The sequence below is a fragment of the Chelon labrosus genome, assembly GCF_963514085.1.
Source record: "Chelon labrosus genome assembly, chromosome: 4".
In the NCBI taxonomy this organism is placed as follows: Eukaryota; Metazoa; Chordata; class Actinopteri; order Mugiliformes; family Mugilidae; genus Chelon; species Chelon labrosus.
This window is the reverse complement of record NC_140340.1, coordinates 12,852,040-12,873,142: the sequence shown is the minus strand read 5'-3', so window position 1 is coordinate 12,873,142 and position 21,103 is coordinate 12,852,040. Positions and strand designations below refer to the sequence as shown.

The 21,103-nt window shown below is 42.2% G+C and overlaps 1 protein-coding gene across 1 annotated transcript in view; it reads left to right on the top strand.

Moving 5' to 3' along the window:
- foxj3 (forkhead box J3) overlaps positions 1-21,103 on the top strand; it is a 68,907-nt gene that overhangs the window by 32,968 nt on the left and 14,836 nt on the right. The window contains exons 3-4 of the mRNA XM_084543271.1: positions 17,453-17,527; positions 20,595-20,678. Of these exons, the coding sequence (XP_084399397.1) occupies positions 17,453-17,527; positions 20,595-20,678 (159 nt within the window). The remainder of the gene's footprint in view (positions 1-17,452; positions 17,528-20,594; positions 20,679-21,103) is intronic.

The window sequence follows — 21,103 nt, the reverse complement described above, 5'->3', positions numbered from 1 at the left end:
TAAAGGGTTGACTTTGGGTCAGATTCACTGTTCAAGAATTCACAAGGATATGTTGAGACTTTTCAGATGTATTTCTTTGAATCGTAGATAAAACAGTAAGATTTATGGTGTGAAGGTTCAGTGTGAGTAGTATAAGAATGAGTGGAATAGGTTTCAAGTCTGTTGTCATCAATTCTCGAATCTGCACCCTCTCTTCGCGGATGTCGTCTTGCGTGTCATGAATGGCAAATCAGCGTCCTCTCACTTTCGCTGCAACTGTTTGTGGGGTAGATGTTATATAGAGGATGTGCACATGTGTTGCTTCAGGACACCTCTAGGGAGACGGCTGCAAGGGAAGGGTATTCCCCTGATCATCCTCTACCTGCACGCACCGTGGGGGCCGGGATGAGCAAAACATTATTAATCTATGATCATTTAAAGACCTGGTTTAGATAACAAGCTGGTCAAATTGGCCACTTTTTTAAACTCAAGAGTCTTTAGGTGAATTCAGTGATGTTTTACTAGTGTTAAGTTGTGATCTGTGTTTAACTTGTCAGCATTAAATGGATTATTTTTTTTATTATTGATTAAGTAACCATATAAAAATGGACACATCGAGATTACTTAAAGATTTTTTTAAAAAATTAGAAAATACTAAAGAAAATATAAATTAGAAGATGCACAGACTTACATGGACCTTTTTAAAAAATAAATACATATAATGTAGTTAATCAGTGTACAGTACAAGTAATGTATTAAAATCTAAGTATTATAAAAACATGAGCTTAGCTCTCAGGTGCACAACAGTAAAATCATACTAGATGGACTCATTTAAACAAACTGCACTCTTTAATTCATTCATGTCTTAACCACCCCTGACTGCTGCACACAGTTTCTCAAAATAGAGGACTCCGCTCACCTCAGCTCAGTCAGAGACAGAGTGACAGTATGTGTGATTTATTTTCTGCTATATTTTCTGTTTGGAGAAGGAAAAAAAAATAAAATAAAAACTCTCAAATGCTGACCTCCACGCTCATCTCAAACCTTACCCCGGCTCCTCGTAGGCTCACTTCAGGCAAAGTGTGTAAATTCCCTTCTGCATTTCTTCCAGGTGAAGAATGCCAAAGAAAATCAGGAGCAATTCTCAACCAGTTTAAAAATGCTTGAAATGTTTGCTCTTGAACTTTAACTGTTGAGGAGATTGTTGCTACTGGCATGATTTTATTTTTTCACTTTTACACCTGTGTACAGGAAAAGAAAATTAGCTGGGAGAGAATGTGGGCTACTGTTGATTGCCTAACAAACACTGAATCTCCCTCTGCATTTTCACTGAGGTCCATAGCTCTTACATGATCTTGTTAACGGGGAAATATAGCTTTGGTCTGTAAATCGTTGAGTGTGCAAAGATGGGGCACAGAGCTGCCTTCTGCAGGGGCCCTGGACCTTGCTTTGATCTCATTATAAAATGCAAATACACAGCACCCTAAACAGATCAAAGGTTCAACTTTCCCATTGGATCTGAGGCTTAATAATAGCAGCCTGAAGCAGTTTTCTATTTTTTAAAGAAGTGATTTGGGTAGCCACTGGTCCTCCAGGACATTATTTACTCTGGAGATAATGTTCCTGCTTCTGACTGGTGACTAGCCACAGCTCAGAAAATCCTTGCTCCTGTTGCTTATTTAAATAAGGCTGGTCAGGTATGAGCATTTGTGCCTCCTGCCCCTATCTCCCACAGCAAGCTTAGGTTTGCAGGGCCTCAAATCTGAAAGTGTAAAATTGCTTCGGTGCTAGACTCTGTGATACCTTCATCTACTTTCTTAGCCTGTATCATCATTACACCGTAAAGCAAGCGTTTAAATTTTAAGCACTTAGCTGATATTGAATATTTCAGCAGCACCACCGATACATATTTTGACTGCTTTTTTTTATTACATGCACAGCTCAATTCAAAATTGATCCTGAAAACTTCTCTTTTCTAGTCCAGCCTCATATCAACCTTGGCTCTGGTGCAGTCTGATGAGTGATGAGGTTACACAACGGTATTTTTAGCACCTTTGTCTTTTCCTGAATTCCTTGTTAATTGTAGAGACAGCAAAAGTGGCTGCGTACTGGCCTGGCGCTGACTTTTTCAGGTAGTGGGAGGGGTAGTGATTCACTCGGCAGCCAGTTTGATCCTGCTGTGAGGCGGGTTCCCGTGTCAGGAAGCTCCAGCCTGGCCACCCGCCCACCAGCCTCACCTTGCACCCGCCTACCGGCGCCCCACCGCTCACGCTCTGGCCCTTAGAGTGGGCGGGGAGAGCAAGCTGGCAGGCCTTGGCATGGATACGTTTTGGCAGAAGCTGCTGTCCCCACACTCCACTGAGTGAAGTGCTGACTGCAGTGCAGAACATAAAAGGCCCGAGGCTTCTATCGCTTCCTCTTGTGGCCTGCAGGCCTGTGTAGAGATGTTGGCTTCAATTTTATTTGAAACTCTAGCTGTCTTTTTGCCTGTCATGACCACAGTCTCACAGTTCATCCAATATAAATATATAAATATATATATCTATATATATATATCTCTATATATATCTATATCTATATATATCTCTATATATATCTATATCTATATCTATATATATCTCTATATATATCTATATCTATCTATCTATCTATATATATATATATATATATATATATATATATATATATATATATATATATAATCGTTTTAAACAGTCATAACCCATAACAGCCCCCACTCATCCGCTCTTTTTACTCGGCTAGATGTGATATATCAGCTAGTTGTAAAAGCTGTTGACCATCGTCATCAATTGATTCAGTCAACTTCCTCCTCTGTGATAATGAGATCTGTTGAAGTCGATATCTGACTCACAGACAGGGACACACTATTTGTGCCACTGCCTTTTCTCCCTTCTTTCTAAGAATCATTCATAGTGCAGATAACACTGGACAACGATGGGCCGTTGGTCCCTCCACACATTTTTCGGCCACGGCTTCGGGCCTTTGAAAAGACACTTAATCTGCTGGCGTCGTTAAAGCAGACTCTTCAGTTTATAATAATGGAGAAACATGAGAAGCCAAGGCTGTAGGAACTATCAGTGTTGATTTAGCCTGCTCAGTGGCCAGTTTTCCTCCTTCTCTTTAGTTAGTTAAGGCATAAACCCTTTCTCAGTTGGATAGAGGGTTGGATATAAGAACTGTAAAGCCCACTGACATATTTAGCGGAGTGGCATTAATAAGACACACAAGACTTGTATATTAATAACTGGGGAAAGGGTTAGCATCTGGATTTGTGTTTATTTTGTCAGAGGTGTCCATTCATTTTGTCATTTCGATCGGGACCTTCAGCAGGCATCGCCCTTACTTTGTCACAGATCCACAGCCTGAAGCGCCGTTTGACTAGAAAATCACCCCCGTTGTCAGAGTTAAAATTATGAACTGCAAGGAATTTGAAGCACAACTCATAACTGGAAAAATCATTAGCTGGTTCTCAGATTTTTCTTTCAGAGGGGAGGATGAAGGGCCGCATGGAGCTGCTCAGAAAATCTTCAGTCATCATTCTGTGGCTAGAAAGATGGACAATAATAGCACTTTGCCTTCCCTTTATTTCTACCTTAGTCTCCCCAGTGAGTGGATTTTTCCCCTCAATTATATTCCTGCTCGGTTGGCTGTCACGTTGGCATGTACATTAAGAGCTTTAAATTGATGAGAACAATCAGGATTGCCAGTATTTCTTTATAGTCTCTATACTGTTTGTTTTTGAATGTGTTATTTTGATTCAGTAATTTTGAAAAAAATGAAATAGTTTCATTTTAAGAGTCTAGAGTAGTCAGGTCAACAGTTTAATGACTGCTTTAGGTGTGTTGGCCAACTGAAGCATACATTCCTTCCTGTAGGCCGTTAAAGTCTTTTGGTGAGCAGGCATTGCCTTTAATAAACTACCTCAGCCCTGCGTCTTAAAAGAAATAAACAGTTTCTTTTCTTTGTCCACGTGTAACAGTAATAATGTCCCTTTATTATTTCACATTTCCATGTGTGGTATTTAAGAAGCAAACTGTCTTTGCAAAACTTAAAAATTTGCTAACTGTACACATTAGCTGGAATCATTAGTTCAGTGATTGATGACGATAAAATCAAATCCTTCCCGCCTCAAAACTGCTAATAACAAGGCAGTGTCAGGCTGAATAATGGCCCGGGAACATAATGGCTTTTCAGTGTGAATATCAGGCTACATTTTGTTTACACAGTGATCACAGATGGTTCCTTTTAACATAGCCTCTTGTATGCGCACTGATTTTTTTGCCTCGACAAGGAGGAGTAGAAAGGAGAGAGGTACGCTGATGAATTCTGCGTGCTATAAATAGAGTGCAGTCCTTGGAATCCGCCTTTAACACTGAATCTGCCCTGTTAAATTCATCTAAGCTGGACTGGAGCGGCCACTGCTGCCGCTGGCTCCGTCTGTGTACAGAACACATTATAAAATTACATTTCACAACTCTTTCAATTAAACAACATTTTAATGGCTGTCTTTTAGCATGAGGGTGATTGATTGATGTTTTTGATTTTTTATTATTATATATTTTGTTTTTTTTTCATTTTTCCTCGCTGTTTTTAAATGTAATTAATAATATTCATAATTAAGGTAGCCTGCTCTCCCTGAAGAACGGTTGCCTCCTGTGAAGCTTGCAGCTAATTTATCTGCCAGCACTGTAGCTCGCACACAGCACTTCCTCTTTGGAAATGAAAGGAAAAAAGGCTGCAGGACTAATTAGCAGAGGCTGGAGGAGGATCTTTTAAAAAGTCTAAAGCAACCTGAGACTGCTGATATGGTCAAAGGTCTGTAGCCTGACTGAGGTAAGCCCTCCAATGAATATCCACTTGGAGCAGCTTGGAGCTGAGCCATGCCGTCGTACGTCCAGACTGTAGGTCATTCACATCTGATAGGAATTTCAAAAGGAGTGGCCTGGCCCAGATGATTGGCATGTTGATGAAATCTGCATGGCAAGTAATTATCGCGGGAAAACGTCTTGCCAGTGCTATTCCATTTCATCTTTGTTTTCATCCCTCCTCTCTCTTCTCTGGCAATTATTTAACCCCTGTCACCTCGTGTGCCAGCCTCCTGCCGCTAATGGCTTCACTCTGCACCTCACAATCCCTGCTCTTTTAGAATGAAAGGCAAGCAGCCTTGTGTCTTTACATGACTCTTCTGCCTGGCATTAACAGCTGCTTATTGATAAAGATGTCACCGTGGCAGAGAATTTGTAGGAAAAGGTTGTTTTTTTTTCTAGTCTTCTGAAGCTGGATGGCTGTCTCTTATCCCAAAACAATATTTGATCATTCCGCTGGTGCGTCCTCAGTGGGGTCAGCGGTCTGTGAGAGGGGGACAGTGACACAGCTGTGGCAGCCGAGTGGAACCAGTGATGGATGACATGCCAGAACGGTCCACGCTTCCTTCCCAGGCGCCGTTATTGACAGGCACAGCTCTCGCATCTCACATTCAGCATCAGCAGGGCTAATCGCGGGTCATGCCGGCCACAAATGTGACACGTGAATATCGCTCCTGTAATTGCTCATTTGTCAACGTCACATCTCACAAAAAGTGGGTTTCCGCAGCCATATTACTAAATGAAGCTTGCTGTAATGGACAAACATAAAAAAAAAAAAAAAGAGAGAGAGAGAAACCAATTAAATTAAATCGCAGCACATGGCAGTGCAGGCATTTCACACTGTGTCGCTTCATGCAAATTTGCCATAAGGAAGGTCCTCAGGATAAAAGCTTTGCTGGCGTTTAAAGTGGCTATAATATTTTTGTATTAACAATGGATCTTAATGTGCAAAAAGGGTCCGTTTTGCTTTGGGTCTTGGATGGTAAAAGCTACATGCAGTTTTACTACAAAATTGTGTCGGCTCCTTTGTAGGGGTATGTAAATTGTTTTGTGAACGTGTGTGTTCATGTGTGCGCTCACAGTGATTATAATCCAAGCCCTGGCTCTAAGCCCTTCCGCCTGTGCTCCACCAGCCGCAAGGCCACAGCCTCTCCCCACCAGTTAATTGCATCTGAATTAGTCCATTAATGTGGCCGTGTAGAGGGATGAAGGGTTGCACGGAGGTGTCTGGCCTCTTTTGACCACTGCAATGTATTATTAATGGGTCAGCAAGTCTGGCAGCTCTGCATTAACTTGGCTAATGGACTGCAGGGTGGGTCTGTGATTCCCTTTCAGAAGGAAATCAAATCTAATACATATGACAAAATAAAGCGTTTCTTAGGTAGGCTCCCCCCTCCCCAGTTTGTTAGCGAGAGCAGAAGTTTAAAATGAGGCATTGCTTCTTATGATTCCTTTGTGGATTTGTTCCATGCTGGCCGGTTTCTGTGGGGAGTCCAAGGTTACACAGAGTCATCGCGCCTTGTCTGTTATGGACATGTACAGTAATGTAGTTTGCTAATGAAAACCCAGCATCAGATTATATTAAAGCGGACAATGGTGAATGGTTTCTTTTTTTATCAGCTGGTGTAGTAGCCTTCAGGCCAAGTGTACTCAAAAGTCTAGGAACAATAAGAATAAATAATAATAAGAAGAAGAAGGACAATAAACCACTAAATAGAATATTATGCTTTATCTATCTGATCATGGGAGATACGCATGCAAGCTATTTGGGATGTAAACTCACCAAAGGGAACATGAGCAGAAGAGCAGTGCTCATCTTTAAAATGGAATTTCCATCCATTTATAAAAAAAAAAAAAACATTTATTTCATTTATTCTGATGAGTTTCTAGTTGTCCTGCTTAAGCACAGTAAAAGTATTTTTTGATTTATTAGGGCTGTTTCTGTGTTACAGTGTCTTTTGTCGGCAGTCAAACTAGTGGCAGTGCAAATATAGAGGGTTAAAGGGTTCATGCGACTCTTATTTATTTGCCGTCTGATGGGAGTGTGCATGCTGAGAAGCAGCATAAGCTTTATAATGTTTGTGTAGACATGCAGCAACAATAGAAGGTCAAAACGTTTCAGCTTTTTCCCTCCGCTTTGATATAATGTGTTTTCAATAGGACTAGATCTGTTTTGCATTTTATCTTCCAAACATCTCATTTTACAGTCTTGGTGTTCAGATGGAAAAGTCACTCCTTCCTACTTAAGCCTACAAAGAAGAGAATATACGTTGAAGAAGCGGGCGTACAAAAAGCTTTTCTGTGGCTTTACTTAATTTGTCTAACTCTTAAGTGGACAGTTGGCACTACCCCGTCACCATTAGTAGCTGCAGTCATTTCTTCATTGTTAGTGGGCACTGTAGTCAGCAGGCTGCTGTGAGCCATTGTCAGAGGATAGCATCAGAGGCTCTTCTTCTGGCTGATAATTAAGTGGCGTACTGACAAACGGCTTTCATCAGATCCCTCATGTGGAACTGAGAGCATGCGAAGGCTTTCAGGGAGGATAAACCGGAGGACGTCACTTTGCCTCCAATCTTTCATGGCCTTGTGCTGCCTCTGCAGTGGAGGAGGAAGAAGGGAGAGAAAAGGCGTCCAGTGCAGCACGGGAGAAAAGCGCGAGTCGGTGTCGCTCGGAGAACTAGACTTAATTTACAGCACTGAGCAAGGCGGCTGCGTTTGCTGTCCGTCTGTACTGTTGCAGTTTTCCAGTTTGTCTCGAGTGACCAAGCATACAGTTGTGTGCTACATCTTTCTCCCCTATTTGAGAAGCTGTCAATTATTTTTGTTTCCTCAAGGCTGACATTACTTCAGAGTATTTTAGACGAGATAGATGGAGTATTATTGTGACAAGGACATAATGTGTGCCATCACTTCAACTTCCCTGCATCCTCTGTAAACCCAAGTGTCAATGCAGCCATTAGTAGGTTTTACTTATTTTCATATTATAAAATGTTGCTACGTGAGCAAACAGTCGTCCATTAACGACAGTTATTTTCTGAAGCTAATTTTATCTCAGCAGGTAAAGGCGAGATAGAGTTTACATTTATCAAACTTGTTCAGTTCTAATTATCAGACGTGACTTACCAGCAGCTGCTGTAAATTCACAGTTATAAACAAATCACCATTTAATATAATTGCGCATTTAAATGCATTTATTAATTTGATGGATGATAGATTTATTTTCACTAATTTAGTTATAATCCATAAATTTGAGCTACGGACTGCAAGCAAATGGTATTTGAGGTACAGACAACTTCAAGAAATACACTGCCTGGTCAAAAGAAAAGTCGCCACCAAAAAAAAGGGCACACACAATATTTCGTTGGACCGCCTTTAACTTTGATTACAGCACTCATTCGCTGTGGCAGTGTTTCGATAAGCTTCTACATTGTCACAAGATTTATTACCATCCAGTGTTGCATTCATTTTTCACCAAGATCTTGTATTGATGATGGGAGAGTGACCACTGTGCAAAGCCTTCTCCAGCACATCCCAAAGATCCTCAATGGGGTTAAGATCTGGACTCTGTGGTGGCCAATCCATGTGTGAAAATGATGTCTCATGCTCCCTGAACTAATCTTTCACAATTTGAGCCCAATGAATCCTGGCATTGTCATCTTGGAATATGCCCGTGAACATCAGGGAAGAAAAAAATCCATTGATGGAATAACCTGGTCATTTAGTATATTCAGGTAGTCAGCTGACCTCATTCTTTGGACACATAATGTTGCTGAACCTAGACCTGACCAACTGCACCAACCCTAGATCATAGCACTGCCCCCACAGGCTTGTACAGTAGACACTAGGCATGATGGTTGCATCACTTCATCTGCCTCTCTTCTTACCCTGATGCCCCCATCACTCTGGAACAGGGTCAATCTGGACTCATCAGACCACATGACCTTCTTCCATTGCTCCAGAGTCCAGTACCATCTGGAACCTATCCCAGCTGGTATTGGACATGTGGCCAGTCTATGCTAGGGCTAACACAGAGAGATGAACGCATATCAAGATAATATGTGATTGGACTGTGGGTGAAAGCCAGAACAACTGGAGAAAACGGAAAGGGAGGCCCCGAGTAACCGGGAGGTTCGAACTCACAACCTTTTTGCTGTAAAACTACATTATCATGCAGCCCAGCATTTTTTCTAATACAAGATCAGCTCTCATATAATTGTTATAATATTAACTAATAGTGTTGTATTAGAAAATGGCTCAATCCTGCCTCAAACACAGGCATGATTTCATCCCGTGAAGACAAGAAGGTTTATTTTATTGACTTGATTTTAATCTCCCCATGTCTCAGACTTTTGCACCAGCCTCATCTTCTGTGCTTTTATTGACTGGTTTACTGTTGAATAGCACTTGCCATCACTCAATCCTGCCAATTTCCAAAGAGGTCGGGCCCATCATCATTTCTCCTGAATTCTTCCTGATTCATTGCCAATGACAGCCCCATCGAAGGTCAGAGATGCTTTGCAATAATCCACTTAATAGAATCATGCTACACTTCTGCATGCTGCACGGTGCAGCGGCGTACTGTAGCAAGAGTGGCAACACCAGAGGCTGTACAAAGCGCTTTCACTGTGTGTGGTTTGGTTTTGAGTGAGAGAATGAGACAGAGTGGGAGAGGCACAAATATTGGCAAAAAAAAAAAAAAAAAAAAGAAAGAGAGACAAAGACGGATAGCTCTCTGAGGGACTGCGGTCAAATAGGCCTCATATGAGTGGCTCAGGGCTTTTGTTGTAGTGTGACCTGCCATTCAGTGTTGCATTAAGTGAATTTTTCCCCCCACAGCTTTTCAAATCTGCAGTGACCGCCTCCCAATTTATAAGGGGAATTTCAAACGTAGCGTTCAAGCCAGGGCTGTAACCTTGAGTGCACCTAGAAAATAATGCAGAAGTTTTTTTTTTTTTCCTGTAATTTCTACAGGTCCATTCCAAAGTTGGCCTTAGAGCGAAAAAAAAAAGAAAAAACTCAGTTAGAAAAGGATATGTGGGTGCAATTGCCTGAGTGAGATTGAGTTCAGAACATTTATATTGGAGCTTTTGGTCTCTAACCCCACTGCTTGTTGAAAAGGGAACATCCTTGGTGCAGCATTCATAAACTTCTTATACGCCACTAGAGAACTATGGGGGTTTTGTGTTGGCTCAGCCTATTGTCTGCGCTCTATAGGATGCTGTATCCTTGGATCACCCTCAGGAAAATTACTTGGCAGACAAAGTTGCATTGCTTTGCTTACTTGGTATTGTAGAGGATTCTACACTATGTGAATTTGCAGGTTTAGGCAAGCTTACGCTCTATTTTGGCTACGTGTTTGCAAATTTCACTGTTTAATGTGTATCAGAGAGTGGTTTATATGGCCTGTTGCAGTATCAGGAATAATACTGCAGTGGATAAGTGTTTGTCTAGAGTGAATATCCACCTACACATTGTTTGACCTACCTTTCTTGCAGTTGCAATGTATGGAGTTATCCTCTAGAAACAATAAACCTGTGGCGGCTGATGCCAACCACTGACCCGTGTTGTCACGTTAATTGGCTTCCCTGTAGTCGCATCCAAATTTTGACAGCTTTTCATTAGTTGTTACTTTCATTAATTGCACTCTGTAGCTCTTTGGAAAAAAAAAATAAGAAAAAAAAAATCTCACTTCTGCAATTGTCCAGAAAGTTATTTTTTTTTCTTTGTTGCTGTCACTGTCCTCTCTGCTCCTGATAACAGGTCCTTTTTGAGTCTACACATGTAATAGCTTATCAAGCTAATTTCTTTCTTGAATGCATTGCCCTCATTATTCGAGTCTGCCAATGAAAAATGAGTTTAATTTAGCCAAATGCTCACTGTGGAGGGTGGGGGGCGGGGGAGAAAAATACAATTTCCCCATAGTGTCATCTCCTTCTGCAGAAGTGGCTGTTGAGTTTTAATTACTATAATACCTCAGTGTGCCACGCTAGATGACCTGGGTGTACATGGCAAACATTGGTCGTTGATGTTATTCTTCTGTTACCTGGTTTCTTTTGTCTTTGCGGCACGGACATCGACATGGAGCTCTCCTCAAACCTGAGAGTAACAGGTTATTATATTTATGACAGATTTCACCTTGGCATGTATATTTCTGCGGCAGACAAGCAAACTGTTCATGTTTTATTAAGGCTACATACAAGTGAGTAAAGATCAGAGACTAAGGGGTTTAAAACCTAGCATGCCAACACATTACTACTAGATGCCAAGGGAGGCAGATCAAATGCCTTTGAAGATGGTTGAAAAAAAAAAATGAAAGTTGAAAATCGTTCGAGTTGTCTTCATTGGTATTTGAGTGTGGGCTTTAGGTCTCTCGGTAGCTTTGCTTGATGCGAGAGAGAGCTTTGTGTTGTGCTGGGCGGCGAGCGTTGGCAGACTCCAGAGTCTGACAGCATGGTGTCTGTGGGGGAGGGGTCACTGTAATCAGTAAGGATTTAAGTAGTGCTAAATAGAATTAGATATGTCTTTTATAGGTGCTTACCATAATTATTTGACGCTAAAACGCAGCTTCGCAGCCAATACTGAAGCTTTAGACTTGACGAATGTTCTAAGTCACGGTTATTACTCTTTTTGTGCCCGTTGTGAGGCTGCAGGGTAAAACAGGAAGTAATAGGGGTTTAAATGTTTAAAATATTAACAATGAAGGAAACAGCAGCCTATGTCATACCTGTCGTTTTCAACAGATCAATCAGAAGATCCTTGTTCCTATGGCCTCATTATCCAAAAAATGTCAGAGCTCTTCTGAAAGTTGGCTAAATCATCTGGTGATCGCACCTGGACAAACGTACCTTTCTCTACCTGTGTGTACGTGTGTTCAAGCATGTATTTACTTAACTTTTTTTTTTTTTTTTAAAAACGCAGTGTCTTACTGAGAAAATGCTGTGGCATCCCACATGCCTTCCCACACCCACTACAAATAGACAGCGAAGGTGCTACATTCCCTGGCCTTGGTGCTGCTCCCCGAGGCTGAGGAGTATGTTCTGTGTTGGTGGGCATGTCACAGGGTCCTTATGAAATAACAAAGGCCTAAAAATACAGTAATCTACCTGTATGAGCAAGAGAGAGAGGGTCAGAGAGTGTGTGTGTGTGTGTGTGTGTGTGTGTGTATGTGTGTTGCGTGCGTACATCTGTTACTGTATCTGTACTGATTCACTTCCCGTTTCCTTTATTGTGGGCTTGTTTGCCACACACAGTTCATGCTACTCCTTACTGTAACTCTATCTTTCTTTCTTTCTTTTCTAGTTTAGTCTTCACGTCTAAATCACATGCCTTATTTAAGAATGCTTAAATAAATACTTCTGAAAATCATTTGTTGATTTGCTGAGGTAACTGGCTCCATGTGATGAACACTTAAAACCAACTTTCATAATAGATGTTTAACTTACTGAAATCTGTAGTGCATGCATTATATCAAAACCAATTACTGTAAGCTGAAAATGTACACCGTTCGTTGACTAATCGTTTCAGCTCCGATTCTCTCTGCTTGGGCTGGAAATCTAGTTGGTTTCGTCTAATTTTACTGACTAACGGATGATTGTATTGAAGGAAACGTTCATACAGCCAATCCTGAAATGAAGGAAATGCTTCATTGTATTACAGTAGATGGACTTCTTCCTTTGTGCGATTTATGCCCTGTATTATTTTCTCACAGTGATTACGTTTTGATGTTTTACTACTGTCTCTCTTTGGGCAGTATCTCCAGCACTATACATGTTCATTAACATGTTCATACCTGTATACGCATCTGTATACAGGTCTTTTTCTCAATCTGTCTGGTTTCCCTTTCCTTATCAAAATTCATTCACAGCAGAGCTCTTATTTCATTATTTTTGAATAGATTTTATGTCTTTTACATCCATCCATCATTCAGTCTTGCTGTCAGGTTAGTCAGAGGTTGAGGTCCTGTCTTGCAAGCATTAGTACTTTCGAAAGTGTTTGCATCGGTTCATTTGATTTGTTATTCTGCCTTCTTCTGTAAAGCTACTCGACACAAGATATTAGATGTGGCAACAGGTCTGGGTGGTATTCAGTTTAATGGCTTTTTCCCCCCACTCTAAAAGCCCTGTGGTCTATTCTGTCTTCTATGTAATTGTTAATGTGAGAAGACTTGTTGATTTTATAAACAAAATGAGATGAACTTAAAACGGGAGGCATACAGTAAAATGGAAGCGCAATGTCACCCAAATTAACTTCGCCGTACACTCGGCTTGAAACTGTGGTCGTCTCCCGAGACCTGATCTTTTTTTGGAAATGTAAATTGAACGCAGGAGGAGTACTTTTTGCTCGGAATATTTGCCTTTATGAGCAGCTCCTGTAGTGGAGGTCACTGTAATGTTTAACCACTGGTTCCTGACACTGTTTACTCCCGCCTATTTTCCCACACACTGCAATGCTAGGGAGAGCACTTTGATCACATAGGCAGCAAATCCGGCAGCATTTAAGCTCTCCTCCTTTGGAGTTTAAACTAAACACTTTGAGAGCACCTCTAGGTCGTCCCAGACTCTCGCTTGGACTCAGGAATGCTTCCAGTAAACTTACAACTGGACTAATACCTCTTTGTTGCTTTTTGTTAGTTGTGGGAAATATACTGTAAGAGTGGGCAGAGTGTTGGTTGGTTAGAGCCCCCGCACTCTTTATTTTTTCAAGCTTCGTCTAGAGGCAAAAAGTTGCAGAAAGATGGTGTGAAGCTGGTAAAGCCTGGAACCTACTGCGGCATTGCTTCATTGACGTTGGACCGCAGTATGAGTCTTCCTCTCCCTCAGTTGCTGGTGTTCGTCCCAATGTCATAACTTGTACGTGTGCAAGCGCATGTATGTCCCAACATGCCGAGTTCGCTCCCTTGGGTCCCTGACCATGTGCACAGGGTGCCTCCTCCTCCCCAGCTGTGAGGAACAGGGCTCTGACATGGCCTGTCCCTTTAGCTCACTCTGAACGTTTGACACGCCGAGCGCAGAGGTCAGCCTGACCTACTTTCCCCTGGCGGCCCTTCTGCTGAGCTGCAGCTCCTCAGCAGGGGAGGGGGGCAGCGAGGGCGGAGCTGCTTACGCCTCCACTGCTGTCCTGGTGTGTTAAATCACCGCCATTTGTTAGGAGACACGTTCCAGTGTGTGTGTGTGTGTGTGTGTTGTTTTTTTTAGGTGCGTAGGAAGCATCCCACGTTCATGGACATACGCACCCACATACGCAGGCTTGTGTTAAGGTTGGATATGAAGTGCTCTGTGGGGGTTGCAGGTAGATGCTGGGCAGCACTTGGGCAGGTCCCCTACAGTGAGCTCTGTCTGAGTCACTTTATGTTCAGCTGTTAACACCCTCTGACCTCTTCCACCTACTTCATTTCCCATCACTGTAGATCCACTTCTACCCAACTTAAAGCCTACTGTCTCAGAGCAAAGACCTGTTTTCACACAGACGTGAGTCGTAAATCTTAGGATCTGCTGCTCAAACGCTGACATATTGTTTCTAAACCTTGTTATAATTGGCCTTTATTTTTCATCAGCCTATTGTTGTCTTGCTCTACGCCTACTCAGCAAACACACTATAATCTAACTAATGCAGTGGCTGTCATTGCCATCATGTTTTATTTTTTCTGCCTCTGTTCTAACATTTCAACGTTCTGCTTTTGTTCTGCTTCATCTCTTCGCCTTCAAATGACCCACAGCCTGTTAGTTTCACACCACAAATGTGTCTGAAGCAGTGGAAAGGGTTTATCTGACACAATATGGGCCTGTCGGGAAGAGAAGAGAAGAGCGGGCAAGCAGAGTTCATTAAAAAGTAAACTTCTGATGTAGCGGCAGGCCTTGACTGCTTGAGTGTATCAATGATTTAGGCCCAGGAGAAGGTCCGTAATGGATAGAGCCACCTCTCAGTGCAAGTTCAGCTGCTTCTGTCCGCCTGGCATCAAGTGGCGCACACACTCAGACGCACAGAGGCTGTGAAAGGAAAAGGTTTTAAGTACTTAAGTGTGTATGGCGTTGTACAGCCTGCAACACTCCCTCCCTCTCAGACTGCTGGACATGTCTCAGTTTTTTTAAAAGTAGCATGGGCTGGCTAAACTGAGAACCTCTTATCTGTTTGTCACCATCCACTATGTATGATCACACTCTGCGTACACATTGTTTTGCTTATCTGAACTAGTGTCACACACAAGACAAGACAAGGCACAGTGTGTAGCTAAAAGTAGAAGGCCTGTATACAGGTCTTGAAACCTATGCAAGGAAGCCAGACAAGGATGACCACCTGTCTCCCTGAGAGTGGGCAGCATCTCTAAACCCGCGGCAGTGGGGGTCAATCAGTAAAAGCGTGCGGCCTTGGACCCTCAAATCGTTAAAACTGTCTCACTTACTGACTTTTCAGGTGTGAGCTTTTTTCTGTGGCGTGGCAATGCACGTTCTCGCTCAGAAAAAAAAGTCATGTCCATGTGCCTGGATTACATTCAGACCACACAGGGGCTCTGATCGCAGTGCTGTAGCCTGAGTGCTTCTGTATCGAGCTTTCAAGATCCGATAACAGCGTGACCAAAATATATTGAGGTTTGAGATCTTTCAATAAATGATATTCTGGTGTGTAACAGCGGCTGAGATGTTTGATAATGTTTTGTATGCCTCTGTCTTTGAGAACATTTCAAATATGAGAAGGTTCTTTTTCTTTTCTGTGTTTTTTATTGTTGGCTATCTTTGGGTTATGATGGTGTAAGAGATGATGGATTTCTTGATAATTGGAACAATTGCCGGTAAAGTTTTAATATTTGAGAATCTTTTGGTTTTATGTGTTTTTAACAGTTTTGAGTCTATTTTATTGCAGTTTCTAAACTTTTGTGTGTAGGTGTCAGACAGCCTGCCTCCTTATGACTTGTGAAAGTCTGGAGTCTCTTATTACCGTGTCTATTATATTCTTGGCTGTTGTTTTTGTCTACAACAATCCAGTTTCCTCAGTTCAGGTTTTTAGGTGATACTCCACCCAAACTCTTAATATCAAACACTTGGCCTTGCTCTGTTGAAAGGCAGCTATAGTTATCTTGAATGAATTTGTGTCAGCTATATTGGATTACAATGGAAGAGAGACAAAAAATGCGAAAATGGCTTGCAGCATTATCCATTTACCGTCCATTCTCACGCTCACTGTGTTACAAACAACGGTAAGGCAATATTGTGACATTAAAAGAGCCCTCCCAAGATATAGTTTATTGAAACCGTGGATGTGCTCAACATTCAAGTGCTTTCAACCTTGATAGGAAGTACAATAAATGTCGGCATGGACTGTCAGATTCTTCAAAGTTCAGTTTTCAGACTGTGACAGATTAAGGGCTTTGACCTAAGTGAAAATTTCAGTGGAGCCCTAACTGAGGGGGGCGGCTACAAGATGATTGACCTTGGAAAGATGGACCAGCCAAATGTCTGGAGGTAGAGGAGCTCAGTGGTTGCAGCATAGTGAAAGACATGGCCATGGCTCATGGACAGAGCAGCTTTTCCTGCCTAAAAGCCTTAAGAAAGTTAGGTTGGTTTTACTTTCAGAAAACATTCTTTTTCGACCAGAATACTTCTGATAATGACACCACGTGAGCTGCCACGGAATACTTTTGTAAGGAGAACAGTGTCAGACTTCTTGTGGATTACATTCAGAGTGATTTAACCAGCAATATTGACAGAATTACAACCAGACTGTCAGTATCATCTCCTCTGTCGTATAGTTGCCTGTAGTGTTGAACCAGCAGCTCCCATCTCTTGCACTTGGGTGTCTTTCACTCCTTACCCCTCTTTGTGCCCCCCTCACTGCATGCGTTAAACTCATCAGAGAGTCCTACTGCATTTTACTGCGACCATCTGTCAATACCACTCCATAAAGTGGAGTGGAGGGACATGTGCATCCATTGGCTCTTGTAAGCCCTCAGCTGGTCCGGCTCCAGCTGGTCCTGAGGGTTTTGCTGTTGCTGCTTAACCCCGGCCTGGAGCATCACTCTCTAACCCTTTGTGGCTACTTCAGCACACCTCGCCTCCCCCTGTCAGGCAGTTGGATGAACCTCCCTCTTCACCACTGTGGAGTAGCTTGTAACACTGTAATGAGTTAACTTTCAGAATGATCTACATAATTTATTTCCTGCCCCCACAGGAGCCCCATGAAGCATTAATTAATATCAGACTCTGCTATCAGCAACCGTCCCAGTGTGGGACTCCTTCTGGCTCCTATTTTTGGCACTGGTGGAATTCGATATGTTGTGCAACCAGAATTCAGCTGGTTGGACTCTGATGAAAGATATGGCTTCCTGGTGGCTCTGTACACAAACTGAGCTCCTGTATATGAGTGAAATCTGGACACCGTCGTAAGCCAGAGCTGATGTCAGTGAAACGGGCTGACCTCAGTGATAGAAGCTGCGACTGAACCGAAATGATACAAGCCAGCTAGTTGCGTGTCCTTGTTGCTGCTGGCAGCGATGTTCTCCACACTCGGGTGCTACAGATTTGTTAGTGCAATCTGATTTTTGATATGTGTTTACTCACCTTGTCACAATTTTCTCTCTGTCTGTTTCCCCACAGAACTCAATACGGCACAATCTGTCATTGAACAAGTGTTTTCTCAAAGTGCCTCGCTCCAAAGATGACCCGGGAAAGGTGAGATTTAAAAAAAATTATTCTAATAAAATAATATCTGTTAAGTTTCTGGTAAGCACTCTCTGCTGTTACAACTATCCTTTTTTTTTGGTGTGTGTGTGTGTGTATCATCCTATTCCTGGTAGAAAAATGTTACCTTTGAATGACTGCCAGGATTCTGACAGTCTGGAAATGCATGGTATGCTCGTAATCTATTATGAACCTCCCACCCCCACAGAGCTGCATTTCAAATGTAAGGAGAGGCTAGTTTTTTGGACAGCAGATGTTGGTGAGGAGGGAAAAATGTCAAGCACCGGCCGTAACAGGGTAGACGTCAGGTCATTTCCAGAATCTGGCATCCCTAAAGTAGTTACTCAAGGTGAGGCTGCAGCTTCCTCGGGAAAAAAAAAAGAGAAAGAAATCAGACCTCATTTGCCTCCCATTATTCTTCTCTCTAAAGGGATAGTCCATGTTAATTTGACATTTGAATCTCAGTAGGACCACCTATGTATGCTGCTTCAGCTCGACTTACTTCACAATATCGTGCGACATGAACCTGATAAGTAGCATCCCCCGATGAACCGAGTTCTTCATGAAAAAGGAGCCTACAGGCCTATATTTACTACGATGCTGTGCATAGGTTGAGCCATATGTAGCCTAACCCAGATATCATCCCGGCACTGTCAGAGCACATGGTACATATGCTTAGGGAACCTCACAGATAATTACACACACACACACACACACGCACAAGAACGCATGCATGAAGAGCTACGCCTAGCTGTGTAGAGGATGGGGACTGAATGCTAATTTCATGTTTTGCTGTAATCCTCTGATATTGACACTCCTGGGAGCTGCTCCACTAAATACAAAATAATCTATTGCTGTATGGATCCCATTCCAAATGCATGGCCAACATGCTCGCATCCTTAATGTTTAATTTGGAATTTTCCTCACTCCCTTCCCCCCCGAAGACAACTTCAAAGAGGCGCTAGCCGCTCTTGATATGTTGCATCAATATTGTAATGTGGCAGGAATATGAGAACTGCTGGTTGGATGAGATAGGAGAGTCGTGTCGCTCTCTGTCTGTCTCCCTCTCTCTGAGATGGTGTAAGAGATGACAGTTGCTATTGTAAATACACACACCCCGTCTACCTTGGAGATAGAAATGCAGCCCGTTAAGGTTTCATGTTAATAATCTTTTTTTTTTTTTATCAAATTGGTCTTGTGACTCTACTTGTAGTTGCAATTATAACCTGCATACTATTTTGTTTGTCTTTCCTATATTTACATACAAAAGAGGAAGTAGATGACGTAATTTATGGTGATGCATGAAAATGAGCTGCGTCATTTAGGGGAAGAAAACAGGTAGTGTACATCTGTTATCAGGATTTGTTTTTTTTTTAAAAAAAAACATCCTTACGGCGGCCTTTGTTTTGTGACTGCAGAGATTATTGTGGCTTTGCTCTGTTGTTGCCCCACACTCCAAGGATACACTTGGCTTGGCGTTGCTACAGTATATTGCAGTATATTTGTGAATAATTTAATGACTCTTTATATGTTTCCCTTTTTTTTCCCTGCCAACTCTCTGGGGGTGAGGGTAGGGAAATGCAGAAACTCCCATCCCATGAGGGTTGAGTTAAAGTCTTCTTCCCTCCCTAATTAAAAGAAACACCACCCAGCCTGGCTTTGTCTGTGTGCCACCTAATTTTGAAACATCTGTATCTGTACCCCGGTATTTAACCCCTGCATCCTGAGAACGAGACAGATCACATGTCGAGACAGCGTGTCTCACCTTTTACAGGCACTCTCCAGTGAAGCGTCTGATAGGATACACGGGCATATAATGAGGTTTCTGCTGCAGTTTACTGTAGCCTACATCAGTATTTGATGTTTCTTCATCTTATGTTGATTGTGCTGTGAATTATTCTTCCCTCTGAGGAAAATGTTAATTGACCCCAAAGCCTCACACATATTAAAAGTTATAATTTCATCCCCCAGACTAATATAGGCCAACCCTGGATTTTCATTTTAACAACTACAGCAGGGTTTTTTGTGAGGTGTGAAAAAATTGCTAGATATAACAAGAGCAGGCCATTGTGTATGCTGCAGTATAGACACTTGAGATAGAGTTTCTTCTATGGCCTCTCCTGCTGTACAGAGAATTTCTTATGGAAATATCAATTATTCTCTCTGCTAAGGAAGTAATTTTAAAGGTCCTGATCTCACTTTCTCTTGACAATTGAGATTTTATCGGGGGTCATATGAAATATTAAAAATAAATTCAGAACTCGCGGGGCCTTAGGGTAAAGAAAATCTCATTTTTAACAACTGTAAGCAGCGTTTCTGTTGGCTTCGAGGAGGAACACCATTGAAAAATAAATTAAATGGGGCCGAATGCAAAGATAAATAATGCAGCCCGGTTGTGGAATTACTAGCTACAGCCCCAGAGCCAGCCCCGACTGTTCTTTCCTCGATTAGCCTTGCTCAGACCTTAGAAGAAAGCAACACGGCAGGGCTAGCGCTGCCTCGATTCCTGGACTGAGGCTGTGGATCCTTCATCCTTGGCAACAGCACTCTGACTTCAATACCCGAGGCTGAGGAAGTACAGCTTCAGGAAAGGCTTAGCATTTCACCACCACCAGCTGCCCTCACCACCAGCCTCTCATTGAGGAGCAGCCACAGAGGAGGAAAAGCCAAACCTTTCCAGCTAACAAAGCCCACCCACACATTGCACAAATTCTAAACTCGCAGCTATCAGCTCAAATAAAAGCTTGGGCTTTAAATATGTTGTACTAGATGGTATATTTCAGTGCAAACGAGAGATCAGATATTTGTGATATCAGAGCTAAAATGTATTAATCTGATTATCTGAATGTATTTTTTATTTTTTTTTAAATCAGACAAATAAGAGACAGACCGGAAAGAATGAGAGGTGGTGAAACTATTTTACGTTCCAGTTTCCTGCACTTTAACAGTTTTGACAAGAAATGGGTGAAACTTTCTAGATTCAGTTCAAACTTCCCAGATGAGAAAGACATTTTTTTTTTTTTTTTATCAACTCACAAGCCTTTTCCTCTCTGTGCAGGGCTCTTACTGGGCCATCGACACCAACCCAAAGGAGGACGCTTTGCCTACACGGCCAAAGAAAAGGCCGCGGTCTGGAGAGCGGGTGAGTTTGACCAGAGAAAGTCTGCTTACACTTCTGTCTTCTTCTCTATTTGGTTCACGGCATATCTGCATCTGCGCCGTTGCGTCTCTACTTCTGCCTCAGTTTTATTTTGCTCTGCTTTCTCTCACACTTTGCTTTTAATTCTTTCTCTACCACATGCAGACATTCACATGCAAACACACACACGTAGCCTCAGCAGGACTTCATAGCCACGCTTTATGCAACTGCCTCTCCATGTTGCTTCGCTAGCCTGTCATGAAGTGGACTCCTTATTAATAAGCTATGCCCCAGGCAGCCATTACATACATTATATTTTGCAGTCACTTTTTTTAACAAACATCAATTAATGCAAGACTGTGCGCGCGGGCTATTCTGAGCGGGAGCTTTTGTCTTTAATTATGCATGAGCTTCGTCCGCCGCTACGT